We start from the raw sequence: 15,790 nt of genomic DNA on the forward strand, positions 1-15,790 counted from the left end.
TCCCACGAGAGGAGGTTTTGAAGCAGAGGTTGGATGGCCAGCTGTCATTGGATGCTTTAGCTGGGATTCCTGCATTGCAGGGGGCTGGACTAGATGACTCTTTGCGGGGGGGGGTTCTTCTAACTATAACTCTATGCTCCAATGATTCAACACAGGGCTATTCGGAAAGCCAGCCTTATTTCCCCCTCTCCCCTTTCTCCCTCCCTTCCTTCTGCGAAGCATCAACCAATAGGCAGAACCGGCGCACAGCAGCGGCCTCTACCGGCCACGCCGTTTAGAACACGTCCCTCTGCGCAGGCGCCCTCCGAGCTCACCAACCCTTTCACCTCGCGTCATCCCTACCGCAGGGGCGGGAGGGGCAGGCGGTTCTGATTGGCGCTCGGAGGAGTGGGCGGGGCTACAGGAGTGGGCGTGTCCCGGAAGGGAGGCTGCTTGATGGCCGCGGAAGCGGGGAGAGGGAGGCAAGGGCGCCCGGGTTGCGCTCGCTGCGCGCGGCTGCTAGATGCTGCTGTCGGCGCAGCGCCCCCTGCACCGGCTGGGCTGGCTCTGGCTGTGGGTGCTGCACTCGCTGGGGCAGCCCCCTCCGGCCGCCGGGAAGGAGGTCGACGTCGCCCGCTACAGGTGAGCCCGGACCAGGATGACTGATGGAGGGAGAGCAGCTCGCTGCTCCCTCGTCACCACCTGGGCTCCTTTGCCTTCCCTTTTCTAAAGGCTCTGTGGTGCCAGGCGGATTTTCAACAGGTGAAGCCTCCCCTTTTTCCATGGCGCGCCTCTCTGGCTGGCCACGTTGAATTTCACCTGCCATCAAGTCTCCCGCAGGGACAACGGGAGAAAAAAGGATGGTGGTAGCTCTGCTCTCAGGTGGAAAACCGAGGGTGGGAGAGGGCGGAAATCCTCTAATAGTAACATGCAGCTGTGTTTATAAGTGTGCTTTAAAAAAAAAAAGCTTCTAGTCTAATAGTGAGGATGGAACAGAAATAAAAAGTCAGGGGATGAGGATTAGACTTCTACCCTTGTAGAAGACGGTAAGAAACGACAGTCATTTTATTCATGTGTTTGTTTAAATATCTTAGGGATGTGGCTTCATGGAAAAGTAAACAAGATATCATAGCCATATATATGTGGGGAAATCTTAAAAATAACTGAGGGCATGCTGCTCTTGACATATGCAGGTCTTTGTGGTCATGGTTAAAAGCAGCTGTGAAGAATCTTGAGGCAACCCCCACCCCCAGAAGTAGATCCTGCAAACCTAAATTGCTTCCTTTGAGAAACTAGGAAAAGTGCAGTGGATTCTTGGAAATTATAAGGGAATCTTGAAGACATTGGTTTGGTGCAAAGACAATAAACAGGGGCCTTTTTCTCTTCCCTTCTTCTCCTGCCTTCCACTGCATTCTGTGTATATCAAACAGGCAGCAAGAAAGTTGGAAGGAAGAGAATTGCTGAGGTGACCTACTGAGGGCCCGTCACAGCCCTGGCATGGGAGCTGCCAGAGATCCATATTTATTCTGCATGGCGGTATTCCATGTGGAGGCTGTAATATTTGAAAGCATCTCCTTGTGTAAATCCTAGAGGAAAAAAATTATTTTGCTTTTCAGACCAAAATTGTTTGCCAGAGTGGCTCATCAAAAAGTCAATTCAGTCCTTGTGGCAGGAATAGTATGTAAATGAAATTGACACAGAGGCCTTGTCCTCAGGTTTACAGACTAAAATGACCAAAAGGAATGGGAGCAGAGAGAGAACCTTGCGAATGGAGATCAGTTTGACAGTGTCAGAATTACGTGATTAATTCTGAGTTGGCATTTATCCAGTTGTGGTCATACTGACCTTCCCTTGCTGTTGGTCTTGCTGGCCTAGAAGGGATACAACTATCCATTAGTCCAATTAGTGCTTTCCCCCTCACTTCTGAAGTTCCAGGGCAACTGGAGCAGAGCTCTTTCTAGCTGGAAGGTGGGAAGCAAACATATTGCGGCTGCTCCATTTCTGGAAGAAGGCTGCTCTCATCCTTGCTGTGATCTTCTTCATGCGGGTGGGGTTTCAGCCTCCTGGCCGCCCTCAAAACTTCATCTAAAAACATACTTTGTTTTTAGATGATATTGCACATGTATTGCGTCATACCCCATTTTAGAAGAAGCATTCTCTGCTCTGTGAGAGAAAGAATGCTGCTTCTATGATGGCAAGTGTGATCCACTCCTTTCAAAATTTTGGCAGTGCTATGCTCACCTTTGTAGAGGTCACCTTTTTTGCTGTTGTTGTTCTGTGGCGTTGTCCACTTTTCTGTAACACTGTAAGTCTGAAATGCCTTTTCCCCCCCTCCTTTTAGAGAGCGAGTCAAGTCCATGTTTTATCATGCTTACGATAATTACCTGGAAAACGCCTTCCCATATGATGAACTGCGCCCTCTGACATGTGATGGGCAGGACACTTGGGGAAGGTACTGGGAAGACTGAATGTTCTTTTTCTGGTTGCTTGTGAAATTTTGAAATAACACCACCTTAGGGGATATCCCTGTTTACTAGAGCAGGTATCGTTGTCCCCCACCTGCCATGCTGAGTGAAGCTGGTGGGAATTGCAGTCTAACTTCTGGAGGGCCCCATGTTGAGGAAGGCCATGTGAGAGGACATGTCAGGCTAAATTTGGCTGATTCTTAATCAGATATCCCAGGTAATCTAGACCCAAGAAACAGGTTAAACAATTTAAAAAAAACAGATGTCCATTTTATAACTTCAGTTGTTGAATGCAAAAGCAGCATGGGAAGCTTACAGCATATGCTAGTTGTCCTGGAACAGCATAGATTTACTTAACCTTTTCACCACCTTTGGAATGGGTTTGTTTAGCCTAGTGAGGAAAAACTGAGGTGCACATGATGAAACTGTTCCAATACCTGAAGTGCTGTCACATAGAAGAGGCCAAGTTCTCTGCAGAACTTGATGTAATGGGCTCAAGTTACAGGAGGATGGATTTCAGTAGAACAGTGGGAGAAACCTCTTAATGGTAGGAGCAGTTTAGCCATGGAACTAACTATTAGAGTGGAGGTGGGCTCTCCCTCACTCGATCTTTTCCGACAGAGACTGGACAGCCATCTCTTGGTTTTTCAGAGAAGAAGCCCATTGGTTAAATGCCAGCATGTGCATCTTTCTATGTCTTTTGTGATTGATGCCACATTTGCCTCACCAGCATTGCCTTCCTTTCTTTTTCAGTTTTTCTCTCACACTGATTGATGCGCTGGACACTCTGCTAGTAAGTACCGTTTGTCAGTAACATAATCTTTCTTAGTTTTCTCAAGTCCTGCTTATTCTCAGGCATATTGATAGAAAAAAAAATCCGTTCCTCATACTTTCAGTTTCTCCCTACTTTCAACTTCTTTACAAACAAGTAAAATGACAGCATTACTAAAACCAAGCACAAAATGGATTCCAAGCACAAAATGGATTCACAAATTTGAAAACAAAGGGTTATATCCAACACTATTGTTTCACTTACACAACGTATGTTTCCATAAGGAATGGACCATGCTCCTCTTTCTTGCCTGCAGCTTCCCCAAATCTTCTCCAGAGGGTTGAGGAACCTTTCAGAACAGATTTGGTGGTGCACAGGGAGAGAAGAGGACAGTGTGAGACTGGAACTCCATGTGTGCAGTGCAGGATACAGCCCAAATGTAGAAGTAAAATTGTCCATTGTATCCCAAGACAGATAGATGCCAGCTAATTCCAGACTCAATCCATAGGAAGATAGAATGCTGCTTTATACCGAGTCAGACTCACTGGTCCATCTACCTCAGTATTGTCTACACTGACTGGCAGCAGCTCTCCAGGGTTTCAGGCAGGGAGTGTCTCTCAGACCTATCTGGAGATGCTAAGGATGGGACCTTCTGTACACAAGGCCAACTTCTGTTGCTGATGCAATGCCAACATTCCAAGTTCTTGCACATTTTCTTCATTAGAACTTAAAGAAGCTTCAAGGACAAAGCTATTTTGCTCCAGTGTAATATATCTTTCCTACTGATTTCTACCCTGCCTGCCCCCAAATTTAGATGTTTGCAGTCTCATGAATTGTGTGCTTTCAGTTACATTTATTTCTTCCCAGATTTTGGGGAACGTCTCTGAATTCCAGAGAGTTGTCAGCGTGTTGCAGGAGGGTGTGAATTTTGATATCGATGTAAATGCTTCTGTCTTTGAAACCAACATCAGAGGTGAGCAGAACTCAAAAAGGTCACTGTCTTGGAAGTATTTTGCATAACAAATTAGTCTAGGGTTGCAGCACAGAGGAAAGATGAGTTTGTAATATAGTAACAGGATTCGGAAGGGTAGCCATGTGTAGCCAGTTGTAGCAAAAACAACAAAGAGTCAGTTGTAGCAGCCTTTTAAGGATTGACAATTTATTATAGCATAATCTTTCATGGAGCATAAGAGGTATAAAGTGTAATCCTAAATTATATTAAAAGCACTGGGGTTGGAAGAATGGAAAATGGAGAGGGAAATAAAAGTTCTAGAAATACCCTGTTCAGAGGCAATACAATGACAGATTAGAACAAGGGTGGATTAACCAGATATTGCTGAACACCAGTTCTCATTATTCCTGACCTTTGGCCTTGCTCTCTGGGGCTGAGAGTTGCAGCTTCTAGAGGGTCCCCATTTCCCCACCCCTGTATTAAAGAGAGAAATCAGACAGAGAACTATGGCCTTCTACCCCCTGCCTGTAGGAGTCCTGGAAGCAGTCAGCTGGCAACTGTTAGCTGAGCTACATGGGCTTTTTATCATATCCAGCCGAGCTGTTGTTAACATTCTTGTGATGATTCTAATGCAAGTCTTTGCTCTGATGCTTTTCTGTATTCATTGATAAGGTGCTAAGTTGAACATTTCACGACTTACACAACGATCAAGGGAAAAGATGTTGCTGGGATAAGAACAATTCATGTGTGTCTCCTGAGAAGCTTAACCAAATGGCTAGCTCCTCTGTAGCCACTGAAAAGGAAATCAGTTCTGCACACTTCACATTGGCCAATTTGCACAATCAAATCCTGGGTTAAGAAGCCAGGATGTGAAAGTGTCATGCATGCTCGCATGCAACTCCTTCATGTGAGCAGCATAACAGGCCAAGATTCAGCTTTTGGCCCTAGTTTTTCATTATGTGTGAACCTGGAAACTGTGGTTAATGGGCTTTCAGACGAGACTTGGATGTGAGGCCATGGTTTAAATCTGATTTCCAGTTCCTGGCTGGTTTGGAACCCACATAGCATAGCTTATGAATGAATCTCTGGTTAAAAGCTGAATCATGGCTTGTTCAAAGGAACTCAGTGCCACCCATAAGTAGCTCTTGCATATACTGACTTCTTAAGCCAGGAATTGATTATCCAATTAGTCTGTTTGCTCCTCCTTTTAAATATACTGTGATTGCAAATAAAGGGGCTGGGCATGGTTATCAAGAGGATGCTAGCTAGTCGGCTGTAGATATGCCTGGAGGAAGTGGATTTTCTAGATCCGTTCCAGTCTGGTTTCCAGCTTGGTTTTCCTTGATCTCTCAATGGCTTTTGACACCATTGACCATGGTGCTCTTTTGGAGTGACTCAGGGAGGTTGGAGTTAGAAGTACTGTATTACAGTGGTTCCCCTCCTACCTCCAGGATCACTACCATAAAATATTACTAGGAGATTACTGCTTAGCTTTGGGGCTGTTGGGTCCCACAAGGGTTCGTTCTGTCTCCTAAGCTATTTAAAATATATGTGAAACTGTTGGGAGCTGTTATCTGGGGATTTGGAGCATGGCACTTGGCTCTCTCCTTCCATTCCATAGAAATCGGAGTCCATGAAGGTGTTGGACAGGTGTTTGGAGGCAGCAGTGGACTAGATGGGGGCCAATAAATTGAGACTGTTTCCAGATAAGACAGAAGTACTGTGGATGGGTAGTTCCCATGCCCAGGAATTTGGTGTACAACAAGCTCTAGAAGGAGTTGCACTCCCCTCTTAAGGAAAAGGCTTGTAGTCTGGGAGTATTCCCGGATCCCAACTGGATTGTCACTGGAGTCTCATATTGCTTCTGTGGCTAGGAGTGCTTATACCTAGCATAGGCTGATTCACCAGCTGCATCTGTTCCAAGGTCAGAATAGCCTGGCCTCAGTTGTCTGTTCTTGGTGGCCTTCAAAAACATTCCTGTTTACTGAGGCATTTGATGGCTGAAAGAGACTGTGAGATCACTAGCTATGTTCTTAACTGTTTTTAGATTTTTGTTTTGTTTTATCATTGCTATGTCTGCTGCTGTGGGCTCCTTTGAGAGGAAGAGCAAGATACAAATCAAATGAATAATAACATATTCACCCTTTGCCATTGAGACAGCTTTTTTAATAAGCTGTGCATTCCCATTTTCAGTGGTCGGCGGACTCCTGTCTGCTCACTTGTTGTCAAAGAAGGCCGGTGTTGAAGTGGAAGTGGGATGGCCCTGCTCTGGGCCCCTCTTGAGGATGGCAGAGGATGCAGCTCGAAAACTTTTGCCAGGTGAGCACTGTTGCAGAATCTGAGAATTCATTTCCTCCCTTTCTGTGTTGCTGCCTTATACTGTAAAAGCTAAACTAGATTATAAGTAATAGGTACCAGGAACTGCAGGGGGACAAATTCTTGCAAATTGCTAGAAGCAGAAGAGATGTAGTTGGATATCTCAAGTGCATTGAAAATAAATATTTATGCTCCTAATGCAGACTTCCCCAACCTTGGGTCCCCAGATGTTGTTGGACCCCAGTTCCCATCATCCTTGACCACTGGACTCACTAGCTAGGAATGATGGGAGTTGTAGTCCAACATCTGGGGACCCACGGTTGGGAAAGGCTGCCCTAATGTATACTGGGCCAAATGTTGCTAAAATCTGAAGTGATGAAAATGGACTCAAGTGTCTGCTTTTTTATCAATGAGTATACCACAGCAGCAAAATTAGTATTATGGCTAAGTGGATAATGTGGGACGCGGTTGGTGCTGTGGTCTAAACCACAGAGCCTAAGGCTTGCCGATCAGAAGGTTGGCGGTTCAAATCCCTGCGACGGGGTGAGCTCCTGTTGCTTGGTCCCTGCTCCTGCCAACCTAGCAGTTCAAAAGCATGTCAAAGTGCAAGTAGATAAATAGGTATGGCTCCGGCAGGAAGGTAAACGGCATTTCCGTGCACTGCTCTGGTTCACCAGAAGTGGCTTAGTCATGCTAACCACATGACCCAGAAGCTGTACGCTGGCTCCCTCGGCCAGTAAAGCGAGATGAGTGCCGCAACCTGAGTCATCCGCGACTGGACAGGGGTCCCTTTACCTTTATCTAGTGGATAATGTAATGGCTCTGATAAATATCTAAGGTGAGAAATAATGCAGCTAATGCAATGTTTACTTTGAGGAAGTAGAAAGGCACTTACAGTGCTGTATATGACATGTATTTGTCACTAAGCATTCATTGCACACTTGAGCTAAAATAGAACATACAGTCTTTGCTGTCTATTTGAATAGTGATGATCATTTTAACTTGTGGTTACTAGGATTTGCATTTGTTCACCTGTGAATGGGTTACCATTAAAGTGGAATATAAATCCCAATCTATACAACAGAAACCTCTTTGGGCAAAGTAGTTCTTCAGTATACAGCTGTGTTCTTGTGTTTGTATGTTTTGGAAAATCTTTAAATTATTGTCATAAACGTAGCAAATCTATTAGTTGCCAAGCCCGTTGAGCTTGATTGGACAGTGTATTACGGTTGCTCACCAGGAGCAGGTAACAATTCCTTACGGGTAAATACCTTGCTTACCAGACCTGCTGTTCAAATTGAGCTGTGCACTATAGGTGACGAGGCAGACAAACCTACATGCATTGAATTCAATGCATTGAATTAGGCAATCTTCCCAGTAGTTGTCCTGACTTGTTTGCCCACTGTTTAGATTGTGCTGGGCTGTCACATGACTTGCTGTTAAAACTTGAAACACACCTGATAGGAGACTTGCAGGAGTATTTGTGGAACCAACCTTGGGAGGAGAATCCACAGTTTGAACTGTATTACCTACCCTGGGCCCCCAGTTATGCTAGTTTTGTTTTGAAGCCTTTCAGACTCCAACTGGAATGCCATATGGGACAGTGAACTTACTACATGGAGTAAACCCTGGAGAGACACCAATTACTTGTACTGCTGGAATTGGTACATTTATAGTGGAATTTGCTACGTTAAGTCATCTTACAGGTGACCCAATATTTGAGGATGTTGCCAGAAAGGCTCTTAAGACCCTCTGGAAAAATCGTTCTGATATTGGCTTGGTGAGTGGAAAAACCTCATGTCACGCTTTCCATCTAGTTTGATTTTTGTTGAAAGTATGGTCGAATTCTTTTAAAATGCTGCCACTGAAACACATTGATTGCAAGAATATAACAGTACCAGGTCCACCATGTACCATAAATGTACACAGGCTGGTACGAGCTGAATCCTACTCCCAAACCTCTGTTGTTTGTCTACATCAAGGACGAGCATGCTGATCATCACCATTTTTCAGTAGCTTGCGGTCCAGATACCTTGAGCTTTTTTGCAAGAATACAATGGATGATCATATTAGAAGACATCTTGTGAAGTTCCAATACTTGTAGAAACCTACATTGCTTGCTACCAGTCACTTCCTACCTCCACATTCTTACAAATCTTTTTTTTTAAAAAGATTTGCTCTTACATTTTCGCAGGTATACAAATCCTCATTTCCTCATTGGTCATTTCTCATCATCATCACTATCTTAAATGAATCTCTTCTGTCATGGAACTCAAGAGAGTATACATGACCCATCCAAACAATGACCAGACTCAGACCTGCTTAAGTTCAGCAAAGTGGTGGCTTCATATGCCTTCAGACCCTCCCACTCCCATCTACCACCCATTAGCCATTGGTCCTTGTTTTCACTGAAAACTGGTATGATCCACAAAGTGTCTGTCACAGGATTTAATGTGGAAATGAAATTCACTCTGGGGAAAATCCAATGTATTCAGTTGCGTTCTAGGCTTATAGTATGTTCTTGGGCAAATCCAAGAACTTGGAACCGAAAAGCAGCTGGGATTTTAAATAAAGATCAAAACAGTTGATGCCATGATAAGCATTCTGGTTTAAAAGGCTGTGTTAATGAATCATTAATGTCACGTGTTAAAGATGCCTGGTCCTGTATTAGTTCTCCTAATCAGAGTAGACTCATTGAAGTTAACGAACATGGCTAACTTATGTCCATTAATTTCAATGGGCCTATTCTGAGTAAAAATTAATTGACTACCACCCATAGGTTTTTATAACAAAGAATTTGTACAGTAGCACACATTGTTGGTACTAAATACATGTTAGAAGGGCTGCAGAAATTAAGATTTTTTTGTTACATCCTTGTGCTTTTTGGAAACTTTTACAGATAACAAACCAAGGATCTATTGTTTGCTGAAATGTATAGAAATGTAAACCTATGCCAATCCCAATCTATAGCTTTTAATAAATGAGCCTTTTTTTCTTTCTTCAGGTGGGTAATCATGTTGATGTGGTAACTGCCAAATGGGTAGCCCAGGATGCTGGCATTGGAGCCGGAGTAGATTCCTATTTTGAGTATCTTGTTAAAGGAGCCATCCTTCTGCAGGACGAGGAGCTGATGTCAATGTTTCTAGGTGAGTTCAGAAAGGGCCATAGCTCAGTGGCAGGGCATCTTCTTTGCATGCCAAAGGTCCCTGGTTCCATCCCTGACATCTCCAGGTAGGGTCAGGAAATGCCTCCACCTGACATCTCGGAGAGTCATTGCCAGCCATGGTGGACAATGCTCATTGGCTTCCTTCCTTCATCACATTAGGGAAGGGCTGTAGCTCAGGGATATAACATCTGCTTTGCATGCAAGAGGTCCCAGGGTTTGGGAATCTCTCTTCTCTGCAGCCCTAGAGAGCTGCTTATAGTCAGTGTGGACAAAACTGAGCTTGATGGGCAAAGGATCTGACTCAGGCTAAGGCAGTGACATGTGATGGTCTTGTTCAGTGGTGATGAGCACAATCGGGAGAATCACACTTTAAAACTTCTGATTATGCATTTGTCTCTGTCTGCCCCTGTCAGGTGTGGGGGCAGGTGCACATGGTTTGGGGAAACTGTCTTGCAGCCAGATTGGAACAGGTGCCAGGCCAAATCAGGACGCATGTCCAGGCCATGGCCCTGAAGGCTCCTTGCCCCTGCTTTAATGATAACTCATGTGCCATTTTTTCTCTTTCCCTCCTTGAACAGCAACTGCTCTGTAGAAGCTCATGTGTTGCGAGCAGAGTTCCTTTTTAAAATATTTTCGTATTGTCATCCTTTTAACATTGTTAAGCATAAAAGGAAATTCCTATGATAAATGTGTTCTTTGAAATAGATGCAAATAGAATATATGAAAGCCAGTTCATTTTCAGGTTTCTTCCAATGTTTATCATTCATTTTGACTTGTCTTTCTGTAGACTACAACAAAGCTATAAGCAACTACACAAAATTTGATGATTGGTATCTCTGGGTTCAGATGTATAAAGGAACAGTCTCAATGCCTGTTTTTCAGTCCCTTGAAGCCTACTGGCCTGGCTTGCAGGTAAGGGCTGATGAAGAACAGCTGTGTTTTAACTCAGAGATTGCTAAAGAACTTGTGGCTCTTCATATGTTGTTGGAAGCTGTGGTCAAGCAATACTTGGTGGCCACAGGTTACATCCCTCTTTTAATTGCTTGTGTTCTTTGTAATTCCATTTCTACAGTAAAACTGAGAACCTGCATCAGAGTAGGCTTCCAATGCAGTATAACATGAATCCAGTATTTTTCCCTGTGTTGGATAATCCTGTACTTAAATCATAAGTGTTAAAGCAGATGAGGACAAATATCTGCACTGAGAAAACCAGCTGTGACTTTTTCTTGCCAAGAAAACAGTTAGCAATAATCCACTTTTCGTTGTCTCTCTGATCCCGTGTGAACTGTAATTCCGCTGAGAATCTGACAAAGGCTGTTTTAGTATCCAGGAATGAAAATGAACGATTTCCTAAAACAGAGTAGCCCTATTAAACTTGAACATGTTATTTCTAGTAGATTTCTTTCCAGACTTAAAAAAAAAAAACTTGGTTGCCACTGAGGTGTCCTTTCTATGGTTATTTTATATCCCAAGTCTTCTTACAGACACCATTTCAGTACATAGTTGATTGTGCTATTACGGTTCTCCCCCCCCCTTCCTTTTTTAAAAGCAGATTAAGTACTGTTTGAGGGTTCTAGTTGTACACTGTGCTTGGTTTGATTATGTCGGCTATGCTCTATTTCTGTTACCTCACTGGGTTTTTCTGGTTTTGTTCTCCCTCCCAGAGCCTCATTGGAGACATAAATAGTGCAATGCGAACATTCCTCAATTATTACACTGTTTGGAAGCAGTTTGGTGGGTTGCCCGAGTTCTACAATATTCCCCAGGGTTATACAGTGGAAAAGCGTGAAGGGTATCCACTTAGACCTGGTAAATGAGAAATAAGTATTTTGTATGTGGCATATAAGGCATATAAATACTGCAGATGTATGTTTAAATAAAATAATTTATATACTGCTTAACTACAGTAATCGCCAGACAGTTTACAAGGATGAAATACTGAAAGTAAATATTGGTTAGAAGTATAAAATCAAACTACAATTAAAATGCCTGCTGGAACAAAAACAAAAAATGTCTTCAGTAGGTGCTGGAAGTTCAGCAGGGAGGGAGGGAGTCTTCATGACTCCAATAATGTGCTAGCAGCAATAAAACCGCTAGCACATTAGCAAAACTAAGCATGGTTTCAAAGCAGATGAGGAGACTGTGTGTTATGATTCCTTCCTTGCTGGTGCTTGGAGATGACCCTCAAGACCCCTTCCAATTCTATGATTCCATTATGTCATCTGGAAGCAAGTGCCATAAAATCGGGCCCACAATCCTAAACCCAACGGCTCCTGGTGAATACGAGCCATGCATGCAAGCCATGGAGGACCACTAACAGTAACTCCCCCAAAGACCTCAGTAATTAAGAAGAGATACAAGGGATTAGGCAGGTATCCTGGACCCAAATTGTTAAGGGCCTTGTAAAGTTGTATAAAAACCTTGAGCATGGCTTAGTAGTATATGGGCAGTCAGTGTAAACTTTTGAACACTGCAGTTATGTGCTGGCGGTAATCTGCCCCCATCAACAGTCTAGCCTACAGCATTTTGCATCAGCTGGAACCTCTGGACCAGCCCCACATAGAGCACACTGCAATAATAGAGTCTTGAGGTTACTAATGCATGGATCACTGTCCAGTAATGGCCATAGTCAGCATACCAGCTGTAGCTAGTAAAAGGCACTCCTCATCACAAAGGCCTCCTTAGCCTCCAGCAACAAAGATAGATACAGGAGACACCCCCCCCCCAAAAAAAAGTCCAAGCCTCTTCTTTCAGAGGGAGCACAACTCCACCCAGAATAGGCAACTGTCCAGTCTCCCAGACGCATGAACCACCATCCCAAAGGGCTTCCGTCTTCCCACGGTTCATGCTTAGTTTACTGGTCCTCATCCAGATCACCCTTCCACCTAGGCAATTGTTCAGATCATGCATAGCGTCCCCTGACTCAATGTTTTGGAGAAGTAGAGCTGTGTGTTGATAGCCTATTGATGACCCTTAGCCCCAAATCTCCTAAAGACCGCACCCAGTGACATCATATAGATATTAAACAAGATTGTTTAAGACTTTAGCTTGTACCTTGTGGCTTCCTTTTGGATGATCTCCAAGTTGCTTTGTGGTTTGCCTTGGTTATAGATAAATCTATGGTTCATTAACATTTCAGTCTAAGTGGCTCCTGAACCTCTTTCTGTTAAAAATAGGGTTCCAAATGCATATTGTTCTCTGGTGTTGCCGAAGGCAGCAGCTTTGAACAGCAAGCTACCTCTTAATGCAGAATAAAATGAATTCCAAACTACGTGGCATGATGGGGGGAAAGTTTTAAGGAAAACTGATTCTTTTGTCCCTCATTCAATAATAGATGACCTCTGTTTGAACTATTGTGTGTTCTGAATCTTTGGGAAACTGTGCAGGTGTTTGCTGTGTATTGAATAAATGCATGTGTATGCAATGATGTAACTTAAGGGGTTGGATTCACCTCATCAGTTGAAACCCTGTACTACGGGGCTTCCCCTCTCTCCTTCATGTGCCTCCTGAAATTGGCTCAGGGGTTGAAGAGAACCCCCCAGTTACAGCATGGGGGAGGGGAGATGATTCCGTCTGGAAAGCTGATAATGTTGTGCATACAGAATATTTGTAATAGTGCAACATTGATTTCCACCCAAGCTTTTTCTTTTTTGTATTTTTGCAGAACTGATAGAGAGTGCAATGTACCTATATCGTGCAACCCAAGATCCTACCCTTTTGGAACTGGGCAGAGATGTTGTAGAGTCAATAGAAAAAATCAGCAAGGTTGAGTGTGGCTTTGCAACAGTTAAGTATTTCTCCTGAACTCTCTTCCCCTGCCCCTTCCTTTTTAGTAATGGGCTAGAGTGTCCCTCTCAAGCATCCTTTTCTCACTAACTAAAGTTAACCTAACAGAATGTGTCGTCTTGGTTGGTGTTTGTGTGTTTTATTCTGTGGCACAAATATGGCACTGATTCTAAGTTCTGCTTATTTCAGCCATAGTCTTGAACTCCTGATTCGTGCCACTGTATATTTCTCCAGGATGTTGCTGAAACAATTGTACGACAGATTCTGGCATATGCAGTGTAACCACTTTTCCCTCCATTTATTTTAAAGATCAAAGACCTGCGAGATCACAAACTAGATAACCGCATGGAGTCCTTCTTCCTGGCTGAAACAGTGAAATATTTGTATCTACTGTTTGATCCTGACAACTTTATCCATAACAATGGGTCATCCTTTGACGTTGTACTGACACCCTATGGAGAATGTGTTCTTGGTGCTGGTGGATACATCTTCAATACTGAAGCTCATCCTATAGACCCTGCTGCACTGCACTGTTGCAGGAAACAAAAGGAAGAGCAGTGGGAGGTAGAAGATCTAGTGAGAGAATTCTATTCTCTGAAAAGAAGCAAGAAGTTCACTTTGACAAGAACTTCTGGTGGAAGAGAAGCAGAGAGACACAAAGACTCTGCAGATACTTCTTCAGAAGGCCGCAAAGAGCAAATGAACACTAAACAGAAAGAGAAAAGGAAAATCCCACTCCTGAGCTGCCCTAGTCAACCCTTTAACTCCAAACTGGCTGTTCTAGGGCAGGTCTTCTTAGACAATACTTGATTCCTTTGCTCTAATTCAGAGTTGTTGAGTTCAATAAATATGTATTTTATTTGCACTTTTCTGTTGCTGTTTCCTTAGAGGGATATCTATCCTTAGGGGCATATCTTCAAACAGGAGTAAATTGTGTTTTGGCATACATCCACTTTGGAAAGCAGAAGTATTTTGAGAACGACAAAAAGCAATTGTATTACACTTAGTATAGCTTTAGTTCCCAGATTGTGCCAGCCCTCTGCATGCCTTGTTTGTTAATTTTTCTCTATCTATCTCTGTTTCATAGAGTTTTTCATACTCTTTAACCACAGGCAGCAAGGCAAGTTTGATCTGATATCAAATAGTCATGTTGGCCTCGTGCAATAAGAAATATTGCAAGCAAGTTTTTGAACTGCATAATCTTTAGGCAAATGTGTTTAGAAGACAAAAATAGGTTAAATGCCCAGGTTGTGGGTATCTGGATGCAACACCATTACCTTGGTAAGACTCGTCAAGTAATGTGCAACTTAAACAGCTGCACCTAAATAAGGTGTAGTTTGAAAACTTGCCACACACTGTTCCAATAAAATGTTGTCTTGGTGTGTAGTCAACAAGATGTTTGTTCACAGCATGGTGACAGGGAGGATCTTGCAGATACGGTGTTCTGTGGTAGCTGTGTCATGCAAAGTAATCTGCAAGATGGAGATAACATACAGTACTAACCTACTGAGTTGCCATAAAGATTGCTGAGATAATTATGCTGAGTGCTGTTAATTCTGACATCCTGTATACATGTTAAGTTGATAGCTGTGAGAATAGATGGATTCACACATTTCTATCATGGACATTAAAGAGAAGGGTGATTATTTGTAGTCTTGGAGCTTTCCAACTGGGACACGATGGTGGCTTCTGATTTGTATGTGATTGTTCTGGCAAAGACATCTATCTTACTCTATAGTTGGGAATACTTTTTGTAGAAAGCAGGGGGGGTTTTAAGGGGATTTAAAGGTATATAATGCAGCTTCCATTTTAAGATGCATTGATTTTCTTTGTTTAGAGAGAAGCAAACCATGAGTGTTGGCTTGCAAGTAACAAGAAGTCAACCTTTGTTCTCCAATGTGGCAACAGCAAAACTGAAAAATAAATGAAGCAAGCAAAAAGAAAAGGGGAAGAAACCTCTTGCAGGCAGAGACTTGTGTTTCTATTTTTATATGGGGTACTTTTTATAAATAATAAATGGCGATAAGTGAGCTAGTAGGAAGGCTGTAAATCCTGGAACACGTAGAGATGGGACTGGTATAAGTTCCATGTTGGCAATTTCTAGGATTTCTGCCAGATTCTAAACAGACAGTTTGTCTGAAAGGAGCAGAAAAGCTCCCATTTTGTGATTATGGGTCAGCATAATTGCACAGAAGCGACTTGCATTTACTTTTTCTTTCTGCTTATATATTCTCATGTCCCATTTAAGGACAAAATCCTGTGATTTCACCTCGGCCAACCTTCCAGCTTCGTTTTACTATTTACCCTGTTGAATTTATGGAGAGGAACTTGAAAGCTTGTACGCTGCTTTGTTC

General features: G+C 43.1%; 1 protein-coding gene across 2 annotated transcripts; it reads left to right on the top strand.

Annotated features, from left to right (window-relative positions):
• Positions 1-412: 412 nt before the first annotated feature.
• Positions 413-14,301, top strand: LOC309372876 (ER degradation-enhancing alpha-mannosidase-like protein 2). Of its 2 annotated transcripts, XM_081916907.1 has the most exons (12): positions 413-621; positions 1,909-1,947; positions 2,321-2,431; positions 3,198-3,237; positions 4,084-4,189; positions 6,362-6,487; positions 8,053-8,264; positions 9,489-9,630; positions 10,438-10,562; positions 11,315-11,459; positions 13,315-13,436; positions 13,746-14,301. In XM_081916907.1, the coding sequence occupies exons 1-12, from the start codon at positions 503-505 to the stop codon at positions 14,244-14,246; spliced, it is 1,788 nt and encodes a 595-aa protein (XP_081773033.1). In that variant the 5' UTR covers positions 413-502; the 3' UTR covers positions 14,247-14,301. The 2 variants fall into 2 exon arrangements, with proteins under 2 accessions (XP_081773033.1, XP_081773034.1); XM_081916908.1 differs by lacking the exon at positions 1,909-1,947 and having other exon boundaries at positions 414-621.
• Positions 14,302-15,790: the final 1,489 nt, after the last annotated feature.

This window comes from Podarcis melisellensis, assembly GCF_964234715.1.
Source record: "Podarcis melisellensis genome assembly, chromosome: 6".
Classification (NCBI taxonomy): domain Eukaryota; kingdom Metazoa; phylum Chordata; class Lepidosauria; order Squamata; family Lacertidae; genus Podarcis; species Podarcis melisellensis.